The following is a 15,055-nucleotide window of genomic DNA, read 5'->3' on the forward strand; positions in this document are numbered from 1 at the left end:
CATGAGCTGAGGTTAATAACAGTTAGCCACACTTTCCACACGGTGGCAGTATATCATTTGTCTAAATTCATCCCTTTGCAGTGCTCCCATCTGACCTACATCCTCTAACTACCAGGCAGGAATGGAAAAGATAGAATTTAAAGTGGGACTGACCCACTGATAAGAGCTGCAGTTTTATTTATTAATCACCCCAGTAGAAGAAATGCATTAGCTTGCTAGTTCAATGTCGCGTCGCTGGGGTTGGCACACAATGCCCTGATAGCAGTCTTTAATAAACATCAGAACAGTGGGAGGAGTAAAAGCATGCCGAGCTGCAAGAAAACAGATGGTATTTGCATCTATGACAGATGCCAGGCTTCTTTTCTCAGTAACCCCACAGACGTAGATTAATATACAAAACTAAGGCCAAAGGATTATGTTATTGTTCCCGAGGCAAACAGTCACCAGATAACAGCAGTCAGTTCAGTGTCTGCTTGCACAGAAACAGCATGAAACACCCATGAGAGAGCTTTCCCTCTCATGATCCAGATTAGTGGTCTGCTGCTGTAACTCTCTGGGGATGACATTGAAATAAGACCAGTGACCTTGCAGATAAACCTCGATGAACTGGCAGCTTGGTTAATACTATAAAACTGGAGACTTAAAAAGAATTTATTTTCTATCCCATAAACTACCTGCATGTTTTACTAATAACCGTGATAATCACGATCCTCATTGACATGTTAGGTAATTCATATACACTGAATTTTGCTATACTTCATGGTTAAAATACATAGGATTGCATCATTACTCAAATATTATTATTACTATATCAACTGAATCTATCGTACAGTCTCACTTTTAACAACCTGATTGTAAATAATAAAAATAATCTCCTGATTTGTTCCATTATTATTACTATTATTTTGTGACTCTGACTACAGCTGCTAAAGAGAATGCCAAAGGAAGAAGGTGGCACCTGTGATAAAAAGGTAACACGTGCAGTCTTTGATTAAATGTACAATTTTTTTTAAATATCATTATCGTGTTTGCCAGTATATAATGTCAATAAGTTATATTAAAAAGAACATGTGTGGTCTTAGTTTAAAGGTTCGGTCCTAAGTCCTTAGAAGGTCTTACAATTCTGTAAATACAATCTCAGCACATGACAACAAAGCCAAAATGCAGAAGCAGTGTGTGGAAAAACTAAGCACACCTCATGATTTAGTAGCTTGCAGAAACACCGCCTACTTCAATTATTTGAAGTTATTTTCTGTATGACTTTATCAGTCTTGCACATCACATAGGAGGAGTTTTGACCCACACTTCTTTAAACTTCTTCTTCTTTGACGTTTTTGTGCATTTCTTTATGCACAACTCTCTTAGGATCCCACCACAGTGTTTCAGTCAGCTTGAGTTGAGGACTTTGACTGGGCAATTGCAACACTGTGATTCTTTTCTTTGTTGGCCATTCTGTTGTAGATTTATTACTGTGTTTGGCATCAATGTCAGACAGATGGTCTCACATTTGCCTCTAGAATTCTTTGGTATACAGAGGGCATCATGGTCAACTGAAGGACTCCTTAATGTGCTTAATGTGGCACATCATGGGCAAACATCTCCACGGTGGTGTCATCTCTCCAAAACACATTTGTTCAAAAGCAACTTTGCAAACTCAGCTATCAAAGCATCTGCTTAGATAGAGGTACTCACACTTAACTGTTTGACTTGCTGTCAATTAACAGTTGCATTTGAATAGTTGGCTGTTACTTACCCTCTTAATTCCTAAAAATGCAGGAACTGCATTTTGCTTTAGTGTTTGTTAAAGAAATAATGGCACAGTGTAATATCTCAAGTATTATTGTTAATCTAATTTTGTATTCACCTTATTTTAAGACCTTATTTTAAGGACCCAATGAAGTTTTAAATTATACTAAATATGATAGTAATAGCCTAGAAATTAGTGCGGTTGCACTTTTTATTTTCCACATAACTGTAATATAACTGTTTAACACTGTCAAAAGCAGTGCAGGTGAAAACAAAAATGTTAACGTGCAGAAGCAGAGAATGATTTCCTGATGAAATATACACTGTTGTGTATTTCACTGCCCAAATCTGCAATAAACAACAAATCTCTCATTTAAGTGGATTTCTGTTTGTGCAGTGCACGACTATTAGTCCTCCAGTTTTAATAGTCTGCAATCAAAGTGCACTGCAGCTACATGGTGCCCTGTTCAGCTTTAGTTTTCATGACTGATGAAACATTTACTGTCATACAAGGGGTCCCCTGCCTCTGCAGCCTGGGCTCTGTGAGGCCTGTGTGAGCTGAGATATTGACTTTACAGACCTTTTGCTTTTGCATTTAGTTATTTTTTTTATTATTATTATAATTTCTTTTAGTGTTAAAAAATTTGAATTGAAGCCTGACTGTAGCTGCAGCTTCCTCTAACAATAATAATGGATTGGATTTATATAGCGCTTTACAATTCCATTATTCATTCACTCTCACATTCACACACTGGTGGAGGCAGCTACAGTTGTAGCCACAGCTGCCCTGGGGCAGACTGACAGAAGCGAGGCTGCCATATCGCGCCATCGGCCCCTCACCAGTAGTCGGTAGGGTACAGTGTCTTGCCCAAGGACACAACGACCAGGACAGAGAGCTCGGGGATCGAACCGGCGACCTTCCGGTTACATATACGCTTCCCAACTCCCCTGAGCCTCGGTCGCCCCCCTAACAACAACTTTACGCCATCATTGGTCTTGGATTTTTATGATCATGTGTCCCATGGCTTGAGAAAATTAGAGAGGGAAAGAAAGTATTTTTACATTTTCGTATTTTTCGTTTTGTTATAAAAAGGCTGATTGCAGTGTCTCAAATGTGAATTCAACTTAAAAAGAACAAACAACAACGTCCCCATGATTACATATTTTTATCTGTGATATTTGGGAAGCAGTAGCCTGTACTGCATTATATTTAACTTAATACTGGGTCCACGGCTGTGGGTTTTTTTTTCTGTTTGGATAAGTGCAGCTTTCAGCAGGAGGATAACTGGAGAGCAAATCAAATTTGTCGACGGTCCATTTGCAATTTGCCGTCCGTGGTAATTTCCCGCAGCTTTAGTAAATCAGCACGGAGGAGGATAGGAGGTGGACGCGTCCATCTCAGGACCTCCCCTACCTCCGGTCGCCATGACAACAGCCGTGGATGGTGGCGATAGGGGAGCGGAGGGGGGTGTTGGGGTAGGGGGGTGGGAGCTTGCATAGAGGAGACAGGTGTTGCTGGCGTTTGCGCATCGCCAGTGAGCTCGTTTGGCAGGATGGGAGCTGAGGGAACACCTACACAACCCCGCCACAGTTTCCCATGTTTTCCGCAGTTTTGCTTTTTTAAATACGGAATTTGATTTGCGCTGGGAACCAACTGAACGCCGCCATGGTGCACCACTCGGGCTCAATCCAGTCCTTCAAGCAGCAGAAAGGTTTGTGGATAACGTCAGGGGAAATTCAAGGTGTCAAGATGTGATTTTCTTTTTTGTCGTTGTTTTTAGACGAGTGTGGCTACTTTTTTTCCTCTTGTTGAACAGTTTGTGTGTGAAGTGGTGCTCGGAGGTAATGGTCTCTCCACTTGCTGTTAGTGTGACGCAGAGTTGGAAGCTTTGCAGCCTCGTCCTCCTGGGAAGAAGCCTGTTTCTGAAACCTGCACTTTTGGTATTTTGTCCGCTACTTGACGTTGCACCGACAGTCATACCCACGTTTTTATTATAAAGGTCCAGCCTAGTTAAATAAAACCGTACAGGTCAAAATGATCAGTAATGTAAAACAAAGATCAACAACTTGAAACTTGAAGCACGTTTGGTAGATTTAAGCGGAAAGCTGCGGGTTCTCAGAGAAAACACATTTCTGCGCAGTTCATACAAAAAATAGCCCAGTTTCTAAACTTGTGTTCGTATCCATGCTCATATGAATGAGTAGGACAAGAAGCTGATAACCAAACTTAATATTCAGCTGTGCTTTGAAGGGGAAAAATAAATAAAAACCATTCTGTTTAGATCTGTTCAGAAGCATGCCAGATAGTTTGTGACAAAGTGATATGTTTGTGCCCTGAAACCTGCGAGGAGTAGCTTCCTCAGCGTTTTCTGACAGTCGTTTTTTTTTTTTTTTTTAATGAAGCTGTTAAAAGTTCCTGTAATGCAGTCAAAATGGAGGGGAAAACAGTCAGATTTAATTTCTCCATGTTGGTGTGCTGTTGGTTGTTTTGCATTTCGGACAGGTACTCTTTTTACACACAGGACAAACTGTTCTGTAAAAGAAAACTACTTCGTGTCTGCACACTGCTGCAAATCTGTGAGGGGAAAAAAACCCAAAAAACAGTGCCACATACAACAGCTTCTAAGTGCAGCTTGATTACACTGCTGGGCCAGTATTGATTTTACACCCTAAGTAGGGTTCCTTGGGGGAAATTAGTGCTTCTTCAATGCTTTGCGGTTCTTGCTGTCTAAATTTAGAAAAACGATGAAGAAAGATCTTGTTTTTCATGCTGAGCTAGGCTAATAAATGTGGAACAGTTACCTTTTTTGTTATGCGTACCCAGCTGAAGATGGGAAGGTGCATCCCCTGGCTTCTGATGAGACATTGCTGAGCACCTCGACCTCATGAGTGGGGGATGCCCTGCTGGGAAAGGCTGCTCTTGTTCACCTCTCTGTTTATTTTGGATTCTTTGTTTAATCGTGCAAATCGTTCGTCTGTTCAGTTATTATTTCCTTCTGTATTAATGCATCAGAGAAAATCCTACATTAAAAAATTTTATAAGCTCAGAATAATGACCTCGTGACTTCAGTCAGCGCTCCAGAGGACTATATCAGATTTATGTTAAAGTTTGTAACCCAGAGGACCCACTCAATATTTCAGTGGCTGTTAAGTGCACCATTAAAATAAACGCGAAGGTGGTGAATTTTGGCTCACAAAGGCCTGCTAAAGCAAAACTCAGCGATTATATTGCACTTCCTGGAACACAATCAATTGCGCCATATGCATTAAAAGGCTTGGAGCTGGAAATGCTGTTTCACCATATGAATCCATATGAAAAGCTTTAGTAGGATTCCTGCAGCAAAAAATTGAAATTGAAATTTAACAGAAGAGATGTCCTTTTCATCTTGCCTTCAAAAATATCTCACTCGGGTGATATGAACAGCAAAAAAAGCACAGCTACAGTTAGTCTTTGGCAAAAATGACTCATCTGATTTGTGCTTTCAAAGATTTGAGTGAATTTCAAATGCTCTTTGGCAGACTGATCATGAAGTCAGATTTGTCTGCAGCATGCTGGTGGATCACGTTGAAATCCTGAACACTCTGCAGAAAGTTTTTCTTCTTTTTTTTTGCTTTAAGCGTATAAAAATTTAAAGGTAACCTGGTTCTTCAATCAAAGATTTAAGTCTAAGCTCCATGCTTCTACGTAGCGTTGTGCACTTTGGTGAGAGGTGTGTAGTTCTTCCAGCCGGCTTCTATTATAGTTTGTATGTTCTATATCAGATGATATTCTGCTCATCTTCATCATGGGTGTTGCTTTTTTATTTATTTATTTATTTTTAACCCAGAAGCCCTCATTAGCTTAAAAGGGAGTAACTTTGATGTTTGCGAGTGCTTGTCAGTGGTAGATGGCATCTGTAGGACTGAGGCTGTGCTCTCTTTGCAGTTTTCTACAGTAAATGTTGAAGTTTTTGTGTATTTGTTGTTGTAGTGTGTGCATGCACACGTGCATAAACCTTTGCTTGCACAGTCCAGGGCTGACCACCTGTCCTCTTATGCAAGCAGGCAGATGAGTTTATTGCCACAGACACTAATATCAGAACAGATAATATTATCTGTCTATTATATATTTAAACAGGCTACTGTAGGATAGTAGGCAGACATCAGTTTTATGTACGATGACTTATTCAGCATGCTTGGCTGAAACAAACAAAATAACAAAAACAATGTGTGTGCGCACATGTGTGTGTGTTGTCTGGCAGTTAGCGGCTTTAACACTTTCACAGTCCTTAAATAGTCGGCGCTTGTTTGGTTGCTAGGTTATAAGAACAATGCAGGCAGAAGTTCTGCTGGAGCCCAAAACATATTTAATCACATCCACAAACCCCCGCAGGTGTGTATGCAGAAATGCAACAGAGGCTTTGCAGAAAATCCTGTCATGTAGTGGAATCAGAAGCAATCGGAGGCATAAGCGGATAGTGTGACGTTAAAGCGATGAGGACGCAGATTGGAAGAGAAAGAGGATGTTTAATCTCCTATAATGATGCAACCCAGAGGTCCTGCCAGGCTTGTATAATAGGATCCTGAATTGTGTAAACAGTGGGTAAAAAATTTGCCATCTGTGCAGAGGTACGTTTACGGTCAGGCTGTCCGGCTCAACTGCACGTGACTGACAGACGTGTCCGTGGGGCTAATTATAAATGTTAGAAACCATTTATGAATTCATGTATTTCAAAGTGTTTTGCTGTTGGCATTTAAAAGTTTAATCGAAGCAGTGACCGTGCTATGTTGTTCTTTGAAACCAGACTGATTAGAGACCAAGTTTTTTTTTTTTTTAAATTGGTCATTCACCAGTTTCTCAAGCACTTTAGCTGGGATGCAAACTTCAGAAATGGGTTGATAGTTATTTAATAAAGTGGGATCACCACCTTTTTGGTAAAGGTAACACAAAAGTTCTTCTCCAAATATCAGGAACAGTATAAGAACATTTGACACTGTTTGGGCTATAATACCAGCAGTGAGATGCAAGAAATATGGAGGGAGGTTATGAAGACCTGCCGATTTTTTTTTAGGATTGAGGCCTTTTACAGTCTTTAAACTTCACTGACAGAAAATACAGAAATAGAAAAAGTTTGATATTTGAGAATTTTTAGCCCTTATTTGAGCCTTTATTTTGCAAATACTAATTGTTTTGTGATGGACTCGCAGGCCTAGGCCCCTGCAGCCTTTCAGCATATGGGTCGCTTGCTCAAACAGATGACATATAGTTTTAGCTCCATTGCCTGTTTTTTAAATGCTTTTAAAGCTATTGTAGCCTAATGCCACTGTTTAACCACACGGTTCATTACACAAAAAAAGTTTGAGGGCTGAATCAATTATTAGTGCACAACAGAGTCGCCAAAACTGCAATTTTATGACAGCTGAATAAATGCACTGAATACTGCTGCGTGTTAAATCAAGCTTAGGGATGCGTTATTGCACTCTGCTGTGAATCTATCACTTGGCAGGTGTGCACTGAAAACAATCCGCCACCCTTTGCCATCTAATGGCTTTTAAGATCGTTCAAGGAAGCTGTTTGCACCAAAATTCTCATATGACTCATATCATTAGAATAGCCTTCACACCATGTTTTACTGGCTAGGCCTGATAAGGGACGGATGAATGGGAAAAGTGCCCTTGCTCTATGTGTTACGGCTCTTGTTCAGGTCCTTCTAATTAAATGAACTTTCCAAGAGGTGATACATCTTCAATGCCTGATGAAGCATTAAGCTTTAGAAGCTTAGAGTTAAGGCAATCTTAAATACTGTGAAGAAAAACAAGACTCGAAGACTCTCCGGACTTTACTCAGCAATGTTTTAAGACTGAATTTCTCATCATCTGGAAGTGGGGAGTCATAACTGTGTATGAAAAAGAAATGTGGTAATCTGTGTGTCTTCAGTCAGTGTTTGCAGGTCTTTAAACTTAAAAAGTATTGGTTTATTAAAGATGGCATCATTTTGTGCTTCAAACCAGTGTGCCATTCTCCCAGTAACTTAAATGTGTGTCTGTGGTCGTAGTGTCATTGTGTTCCTGAGGTCTGGGCAATTTCCACAGTGTGATCATCATATCGCCCCCCTGTGTGATCAGCAGTAACTGTCGCCATCATCCCTGGGGGTGTATCACAAAAAAACGCAAACAACACTCTCACCAGAACTGCTGACACACACACACACACACACACACACACACACACACACACACACACACACACACACATGTTTTGGAGTTTATTTCCCACTCACAGCATGATAACAAAGAATAGAGGCTATACCAGCGGGAAAGCCTCCTTCGCATACAGTGGTGAATGATTTAATTTACTGTTGTGGATGGATATATCGGCCGGACAGCTAAAACCCTGTGAAGTCATAACATTTGCTCGGTTCTTTATTTTTCTTTGTCCCTGCATGTCTTCCTCTCTGTTTTCATATCTATAAAATGAGCAATCCCCACACACAGCAGACTCTTTGACACCTGCCTAGTTTTTGAAGGTGAAGACGGAGGATGAGCGTGTATTTCTGCAAAGGCTCAAATGCAATAAGCTTCAAATCAAGCCAGCAGACACAAACTGCACTCCTGCTGTTGTCCTGATGATGATGGATCAGTGTAACTCCTCTCCAGACGCACATTCATCTCAAAGAGGAGAGACGTGAGCTTGAACTTCTGCGTGGGTGCCCAGACAGGTTTCTGTAGCAAGTGTCAGTTATTTATATGCAAGGATGCTGACATGAAACTATAGCAGGTTAAATATAATGTGAACCTTATAATGATGATAATAATAGCTGAGTACAGTAATAGGGCTGCATGCAGAAATTTGCAGTGATTTGGAAGCTGTTACCAGTCACTCCACCCATCATCCACCCTAATGCAGAGAGCTTCGACCCATTGTGTTCCAGTGTTCACAAGCAAAACGGCTTTTTGTAGATCTGTGTCCTTTAACTTTAGCAGGCAGTTAGGTGACTACAGTATCGACAGTGTCTTACTCACCAAAAACACTGACATTGCACTCAGGATCATTTCCAGTTGATAGGAGGATGGAGGCAGCTGGGCAAGGTAGTGCTTCAAATGATTTCAGAATATATTCTACTGTGGCCAGGCTTCATGTCAAGTATTGTTCAAGTAAGCTTTTACCTGACACCAGGGGGAAACTGTGGACTTTCATGTGGACTTGTACAGGATATTACAGACACTGAGCAAGTCCTCTCACCGGATGTGGATGAACAAGAACCAGTTGGATAATGAACACATGTGATTTCCCTTCACAGCTCACCCTGAAAGGCTCTTTGAACCTCATGAAGTCTTTAAAACAAGACAGAGGCCCCACTTGGCTGGAGTATTGGAGTATTCTGTCTGCGCACAGGCCCGTACTTGATCTGAGCCTGCAGATTTTCTGACCTCGATCATATTTGTTTTTTTACATACTTAATGCTCCTTAGAGGAGGTGCATTTGTTCATTCCCATGTGCTGTTGCCTCGGCGTTTTACTGCAAATGTCAAGTCTGATGGTGCTTGATCCTGCAAACCTATGCATGAGTAGGTTTGAGTCATCTAGAACCGTACTGTTTATTTTGTGAGGTGTTTGGAGGAAAAGCTAATTGTGTTGGTCACAAACGTTAATCCAGGCCACAGTGGTGGTGAGGGAGAGGCCATAGTTGTTATTTCATAGTCATTTTATTATGGTAATCAAAAAAAAAAACTGTGTTTGTCATCAGTCATAAATGCAATTAGTTTCTAAAAAATGAAACTGATGAATGGTTTACTACATGAGCTTTTCTCGTTGCTGCCCCACTTCCGTATGTCTGTTTTATGGAGGGATTCTATTCTTGAAGTTAAACCAAGCTAAACGCTACAGTTAAGAATCACGTGGGCTTTGAAACACGCTGCCAAACTCTCGAGAGACAACATCAGTCACATTAACACAGACTTCTGAATAAGTCTGTCCCAGCAGCTAGCAGAGAGAGCACTCAGGTCACATTATTATCATCTGAACTGATTCTGTCAAGATTTTATTATATAAGAAAAACATGAAGTATTACACACCCAGAAAGTACAGTGAAATATAACATTAATGGTGATGATGATAACAAGAAACACTCCGAGAGTGCAAATCTCCCCCGGGCAGCTCACTCTCTGGGTATTCTTTACTTTTAAGGGAATATTTGTTTTCTTTGTGGTAGTGCAGGAAAATAATGTATTTTGAAAGAAACGCAGATGTGAAAGTGAGGTCAAAGGTCAAATGTGTATAAAATGCATCCTTGAATGTGATATTTAGAAACACCATATACCAACATCATTTTCTAAATGTTCCCAAACAAGCAAAGGCAGCAGAATTTCAAGCATAGCTTTAAAGATAAAAGACATTTTATGAAGATTTGAATTTATTTGACCTTGAAGAAAAGGTCAGAGGTCCAAAGTAATGTTATGCTGTTGAACGGCAGTAAGAAACATAGTTTTGAAAAGCTGTATATAGCAGTATTATCACTTTGACCATCACATCAATCTAGTGGCCTCAGATGAAAAGTCAAAGGTCAAATGTGACATGATATTTTAAATATTTCTACAATAACAGTACACACCACACTTGGTTATTCAGGGTTTTTATCCATTTTTGACCAATAAATCATTGAGTTGACATTTAAAAACAATTCACATCCTAGAAAATAAATGTGGACGTTCACGGAAGAAGAAGAAAAAAGCTTCATCATAAAAAAAACACAAACAAGGTTACATGTTCACAGTTGCAGTGATCTATAGAGATTGACAGACCACGTGACTTTCGCGCGTTGCATGCCGGGAACTCGTGGCGAAACAATCCAAGTACCGCATCAAATGCAAGCATTTGCAGCACCGCAAAACATTCATTCTCCGGTTCCAATAAATTCTTGGTTTTTCTTTGCCCCCCAAAAAAGGTATGTACAAAACGAAGGAGAACAATGCCGGTCCGTACAAAGACAGACTTGATGAAAAGTCAAAGAAAAGATACGAGGAAAAAATCAAAGGAGTGAAAGGGTTAGACCCTTACGAGCACACAGAGTGGACAAAATACGTTAGCGTGCTGCCCAACTTTCACCACGCTCATATTTATAATTACACGGTTCTTGGAGTGAGTGCATACACTCATGAAGTTTAGTAACTTCAGGTCACTGCAACAAGCCCAGGTACGGACCTTGAAATACACTGTGTAGAACGAAAGACCATCGTACGTATCATAAGTTTACCAGTCTCACAAATCGTCTTCATAAATACACATTCGTTAACCGTTTATTAATAGGACCTTTGAGCTCAACGGTAATTAATTAGTAGTGGAAATAATTTCTGGTAGCATCACAGAAATGTAGCAGTGACAATAATATTGTATGCTGTAATCGTACTGGGCAATTAGTGATACAAAAAACCTGTTTTATCCTGTGAATAAAAGTATATGTTTTTGTCAATGTACCATAATAACAGAAGCGAAACACAATATTGTGTCAGGACAATTCACTATTTATGCACAATAAACAAAGGAGCATAGCGCGACAATTTCTTATATAGGATCACCAGTCATATCTGACAATTTCAGACTTGCTTGTAACCTATATCACCAATTATGTTAAGAAAAATGACGTATTAACTACTACAAAACACTCACCTTTGTGGAAATGCTTGGAGCAGACTAACCTGTGAGCTGGAGTGTTCTGAGACGTTATATTTGGTCTTTGAATGGCTGCAATCCAGGCCATCCGTCGGCTCTTTGTTACTTCGGAAACATGGCTCAAACAATTTCTCCTCAACGACGTAATCCGATAACAACCGATCTCTTTACCCGTCGGCTTTCCGTGGCTGTCATGCGACCGGCTATTGCAGTTAATAATACAACAGCTTCTTGCCATTTTTTGTGTTTCTTTTTATCGCTGTATAACTGATTTCAATTGAAAGCCTGCGTGCGCTAGTACCGCTTGCCACGAGTTCCCAGAATTCTTTGCGGTTTTACCCCTGAATGACGTCACATTTTCAATCTCTATTCTGACCAACTCTCTGTGAGAGAGAGGGTTTGACAGCATTTATCCAGTGCCTGACGTCTGGTCTGAGTTTTACTTTGTTTTGCTTTTAGAGATGAAATAAAAGAAGTGCCTTCGGGTGAAGTGTATTTTCCTTTTGAGATACTCCTGCTGTTTTTTCATCGGAGGCCACACATAGCACTTAACCAAAGTGATTGTGTGTCAAATGTGAATAGAGAAAAAAATAATGAAAAACTCAATTATCTATAAATCACCACGTCTTGAAAAAAAAATATTAATTAAACATCATGAAGAAAATAATGGTGATCCAGCATGGAGGAGTGACTCGCTTTGATAATGTAAAAAGTGTTATCTTAGGATGCAATGAAAATGTAAACTAATCAATATGGAAAAAATCGAATTTTTAAATGTAATTTGGTCTAATTAATATTTTTCTTTTGTAATCTGATGACACAATCCAAGTGATGTTTAATCCTTAAGTACCTAACCCCAGCATTGTTTGAAAAGGCCTTGATGCAGTGTTCCTAATTTGAAAGCTGTGACAGCGAAAGTGTTATAAGCTGAACAAGGATGAATAATTCAAAGGGTAAAGCAAGGAAACTTAGAGGCATGATGGGAAACAGCCCACTGACCTGAATTCTCTTTGTGCAACATCCTTTCACATAAAGCCTCAATGCCTCATAGCCCTTTTCAGTGATAGCGGACAAAAGTGACTCAAAGTGACATCCCGCAGAACTTTACGTCTGTTTCACCGCACTGTTTTTAATATCTCACTGCTTGTACCTGATCATCAAATCCTTGCTGTTTTTCAAATCAACCGCTTGCTCTTCCAGCTGGCTCAGAGTAGAATCGCTGCATTCACACCTAGACACAGTGCTGTGAAGCTGTCAGGCGTACGCCAGACTTATCATATTATGACAGAATTAATCAAGAGGAGCATAACGATCTGATAATCATCCTCCTTTCTTGGCTTTAGCATTTGTCACTAACATTTGGAGGCAGTAATAGAGTACACAGTATACGATCAAACAGGCACATGTATACGGTATCATACCCACACACATGGACAGACCTGAAAAATCCTTTTAATCTCACATTAAAAGACCGTCATGGACAAGCTGCACAGGAGAGATCCAAATCCCAGATCACGACCCTCCCTGAAGCTCGTCCAGCTTCACGTCAGATGAGCCTGAGTGGGTGTTTGCGAGAGTGCACAGAAACTGTCTTAGAGACTTTGTTGTATGCTGATGCAGAGAGAATTTGGAGGTGTTTTTTAACCTTATCACCTCACAGCGAGCGTCTTTTTCTCTGAATAGTGGGCGAGTCCCGTACAAAACTCGGACGTGCACACATGCACGCACAGTCTGAGCATGCACATGGGATTAACTTTCTCCTCACAAACCAGTTTAAGCCAGAACACAGCGAGATTAAGCATTACTAGATGAACCCCTTTTATATTTATGTCTTACACAGTGCACCGTCTTCAGATGCTCTGACAACAGAGTACATAGATTCATCCTGCATGACAAAATTGGGCCAATATTATTGATCAGGCCAGTGATTGTCAGATAACTATTATCATATCCCTAATATCCACAGAGTCTGATTTGAATGGTGCTTTTATCATCTCTAAATCATCTCAATTTCCACAGAAGCAATTTCACACAACACCAACTCCAATTTGTGGGTCTATTTTAAACTTTGAGGACCCATCGAGACCACCAAGCAGTGCCCCCGCAGACCAATTAGCTCACTTTGCTCTGACGTATCATCTCAGACATGTTGAGTCTTGCTGCTGTCTTTTAAAATAATCGGGACATTGTTTGACTTTTTTAACCTTTATGCATAAACATAAGCGATTCAACACAGAGTCAGCTTATTGGACAGTTACATTGTATAAGGATACAGCCACTCTTTAATCTAATCCACTGTGACCAGTACACTTTAGGCCTCTAGCCACTTAAGCTCTCAATGATTTACTCCAGTCATAAAGCAAAACACGCGCTGAGCCTTTTTGCTAACTGGACCGTAAAAGCTCTGTTTTCTTTTTAAATGTTAGTGCAGATGTAATTGTCACAAGAAGTCTCCCCACAGAAAAAAGTGCTTGACAACCTACAGCTCTGAGTTGATTAGAAATATCAAAAGTCCTTCCAGAAACAAGTCTTGTCACTAGTCTTGCCATCTTGAAATGCCTCTGGGAACTTAGTTGCTCAGTTATTTTGAAGCATTGCCTTTTAGTGGCCACTGGGACAACTTGTATAGGATCACCAGTCATATCTGACACTTAAAAAGTTTGAAAACTTTTCCCCAAAATAATGTTTTAAAACTTGGAAGTTGTGCCTCTACAACTGTCTTTTGAATTGATTTATCCCACAGATTTCAGTCTCTGCATGTAATGACTCTCTCTGATAATGCCTCTGATGAAACTGACTGAAACGTTAAGCGTGCCAAGGAGGAACCTTTGTGATCCCATGTTGTTATGAGCCTGAGGACAAATTACATGATGAAAACAAAAAAATAATTTCCAGCCCCCATGTCATGTTTTTGCTGACCATTCAGAGTTATTTTTAAATCCCCGCTCTTGAATGGAGTGGATTTTAAGCTGTAAGCACAATTTTTCTTTAATGCATTGAAGTTTTTCACTTTAATAATTCATTGTAGATGTTAGCTAGAGCTTACGACTTTCATTCATTTCATATCTGCGGGGTTATTGGGGGAACGAACACCATGATTGGCCGACAAGCTTGCATATTAAACTGGCTTTATTCTCACTCAGTGCTGAAAGATCCCGTGATGGTTGGCTGAATGTTAAAAGCATCAGGGGTCATTAAGTTGTTTCCGATTCGAAGCTTGCATTTTTGTTTTATTTTCCCTTTGTCTTTGGAGCTGGGGATTAATGCTGCACATTTACAGTTAAATTCATTAACTGTAAAAAATGAAGAGCAACAGGATGCTTTAAACTTTAAAAGGAGAAACTATAACATACAACTTTGCACCGGGCTATAACCTTTTAAAGTTGGGCCCTTGGTAGAGCAGCCACTGTGGCCTGATTTACCAAAATGACCCTTGTTTATATAAAGCAGTCTGCTGCCTTAGCCTACGGGGCAAAGGCAAATTTTTCAGACTCCAGTGTTGCCAGCATATCTCCAGATAGTTAAAAAATGGATGTCTGGCTCAAGACATCCTGCCGCGTGCATTAGTCATTGTTTACAAATGCAGATGATTTCAAAAATCTTATAAGATGCGAAACTGTTGTCATGCAGCAGCAAATGGATTTCAGATTGTATATCAGCA

General features: G+C 40.1%; 1 protein-coding gene across 3 annotated transcripts in view; it reads left to right on the plus strand.

The window, feature by feature from the left end:
• ano3 (anoctamin 3) overlaps positions 1-15,055 on the plus strand; it is a 54,970-nt gene that overhangs the window by 6,688 nt on the left and 33,227 nt on the right. The window contains exon 1 of one of the 3 annotated variants that reach the window (XM_085412383.1): positions 3,244-3,458. The exons of the other annotated variants lie outside the window; for them this stretch is intronic. Within the exon in view, the coding sequence (XP_085268509.1) occupies positions 3,413-3,458 (46 nt within the window). The 5' untranslated portion in view covers positions 3,244-3,412. Of the gene's footprint in view, positions 1-3,243; positions 3,459-15,055 lie in introns of those variants that run through there. 3 annotated transcript variants of the gene reach the window in all.

This window comes from Rhamphochromis longiceps, linkage group LG7 (genome assembly GCF_057381845.1).
Source record: "Rhamphochromis longiceps isolate RC_006_pf linkage group LG7, R_longiceps_female_GT1.1, whole genome shotgun sequence".
NCBI classification, from domain to species: Eukaryota; Metazoa; Chordata; class Actinopteri; order Cichliformes; family Cichlidae; genus Rhamphochromis; species Rhamphochromis longiceps.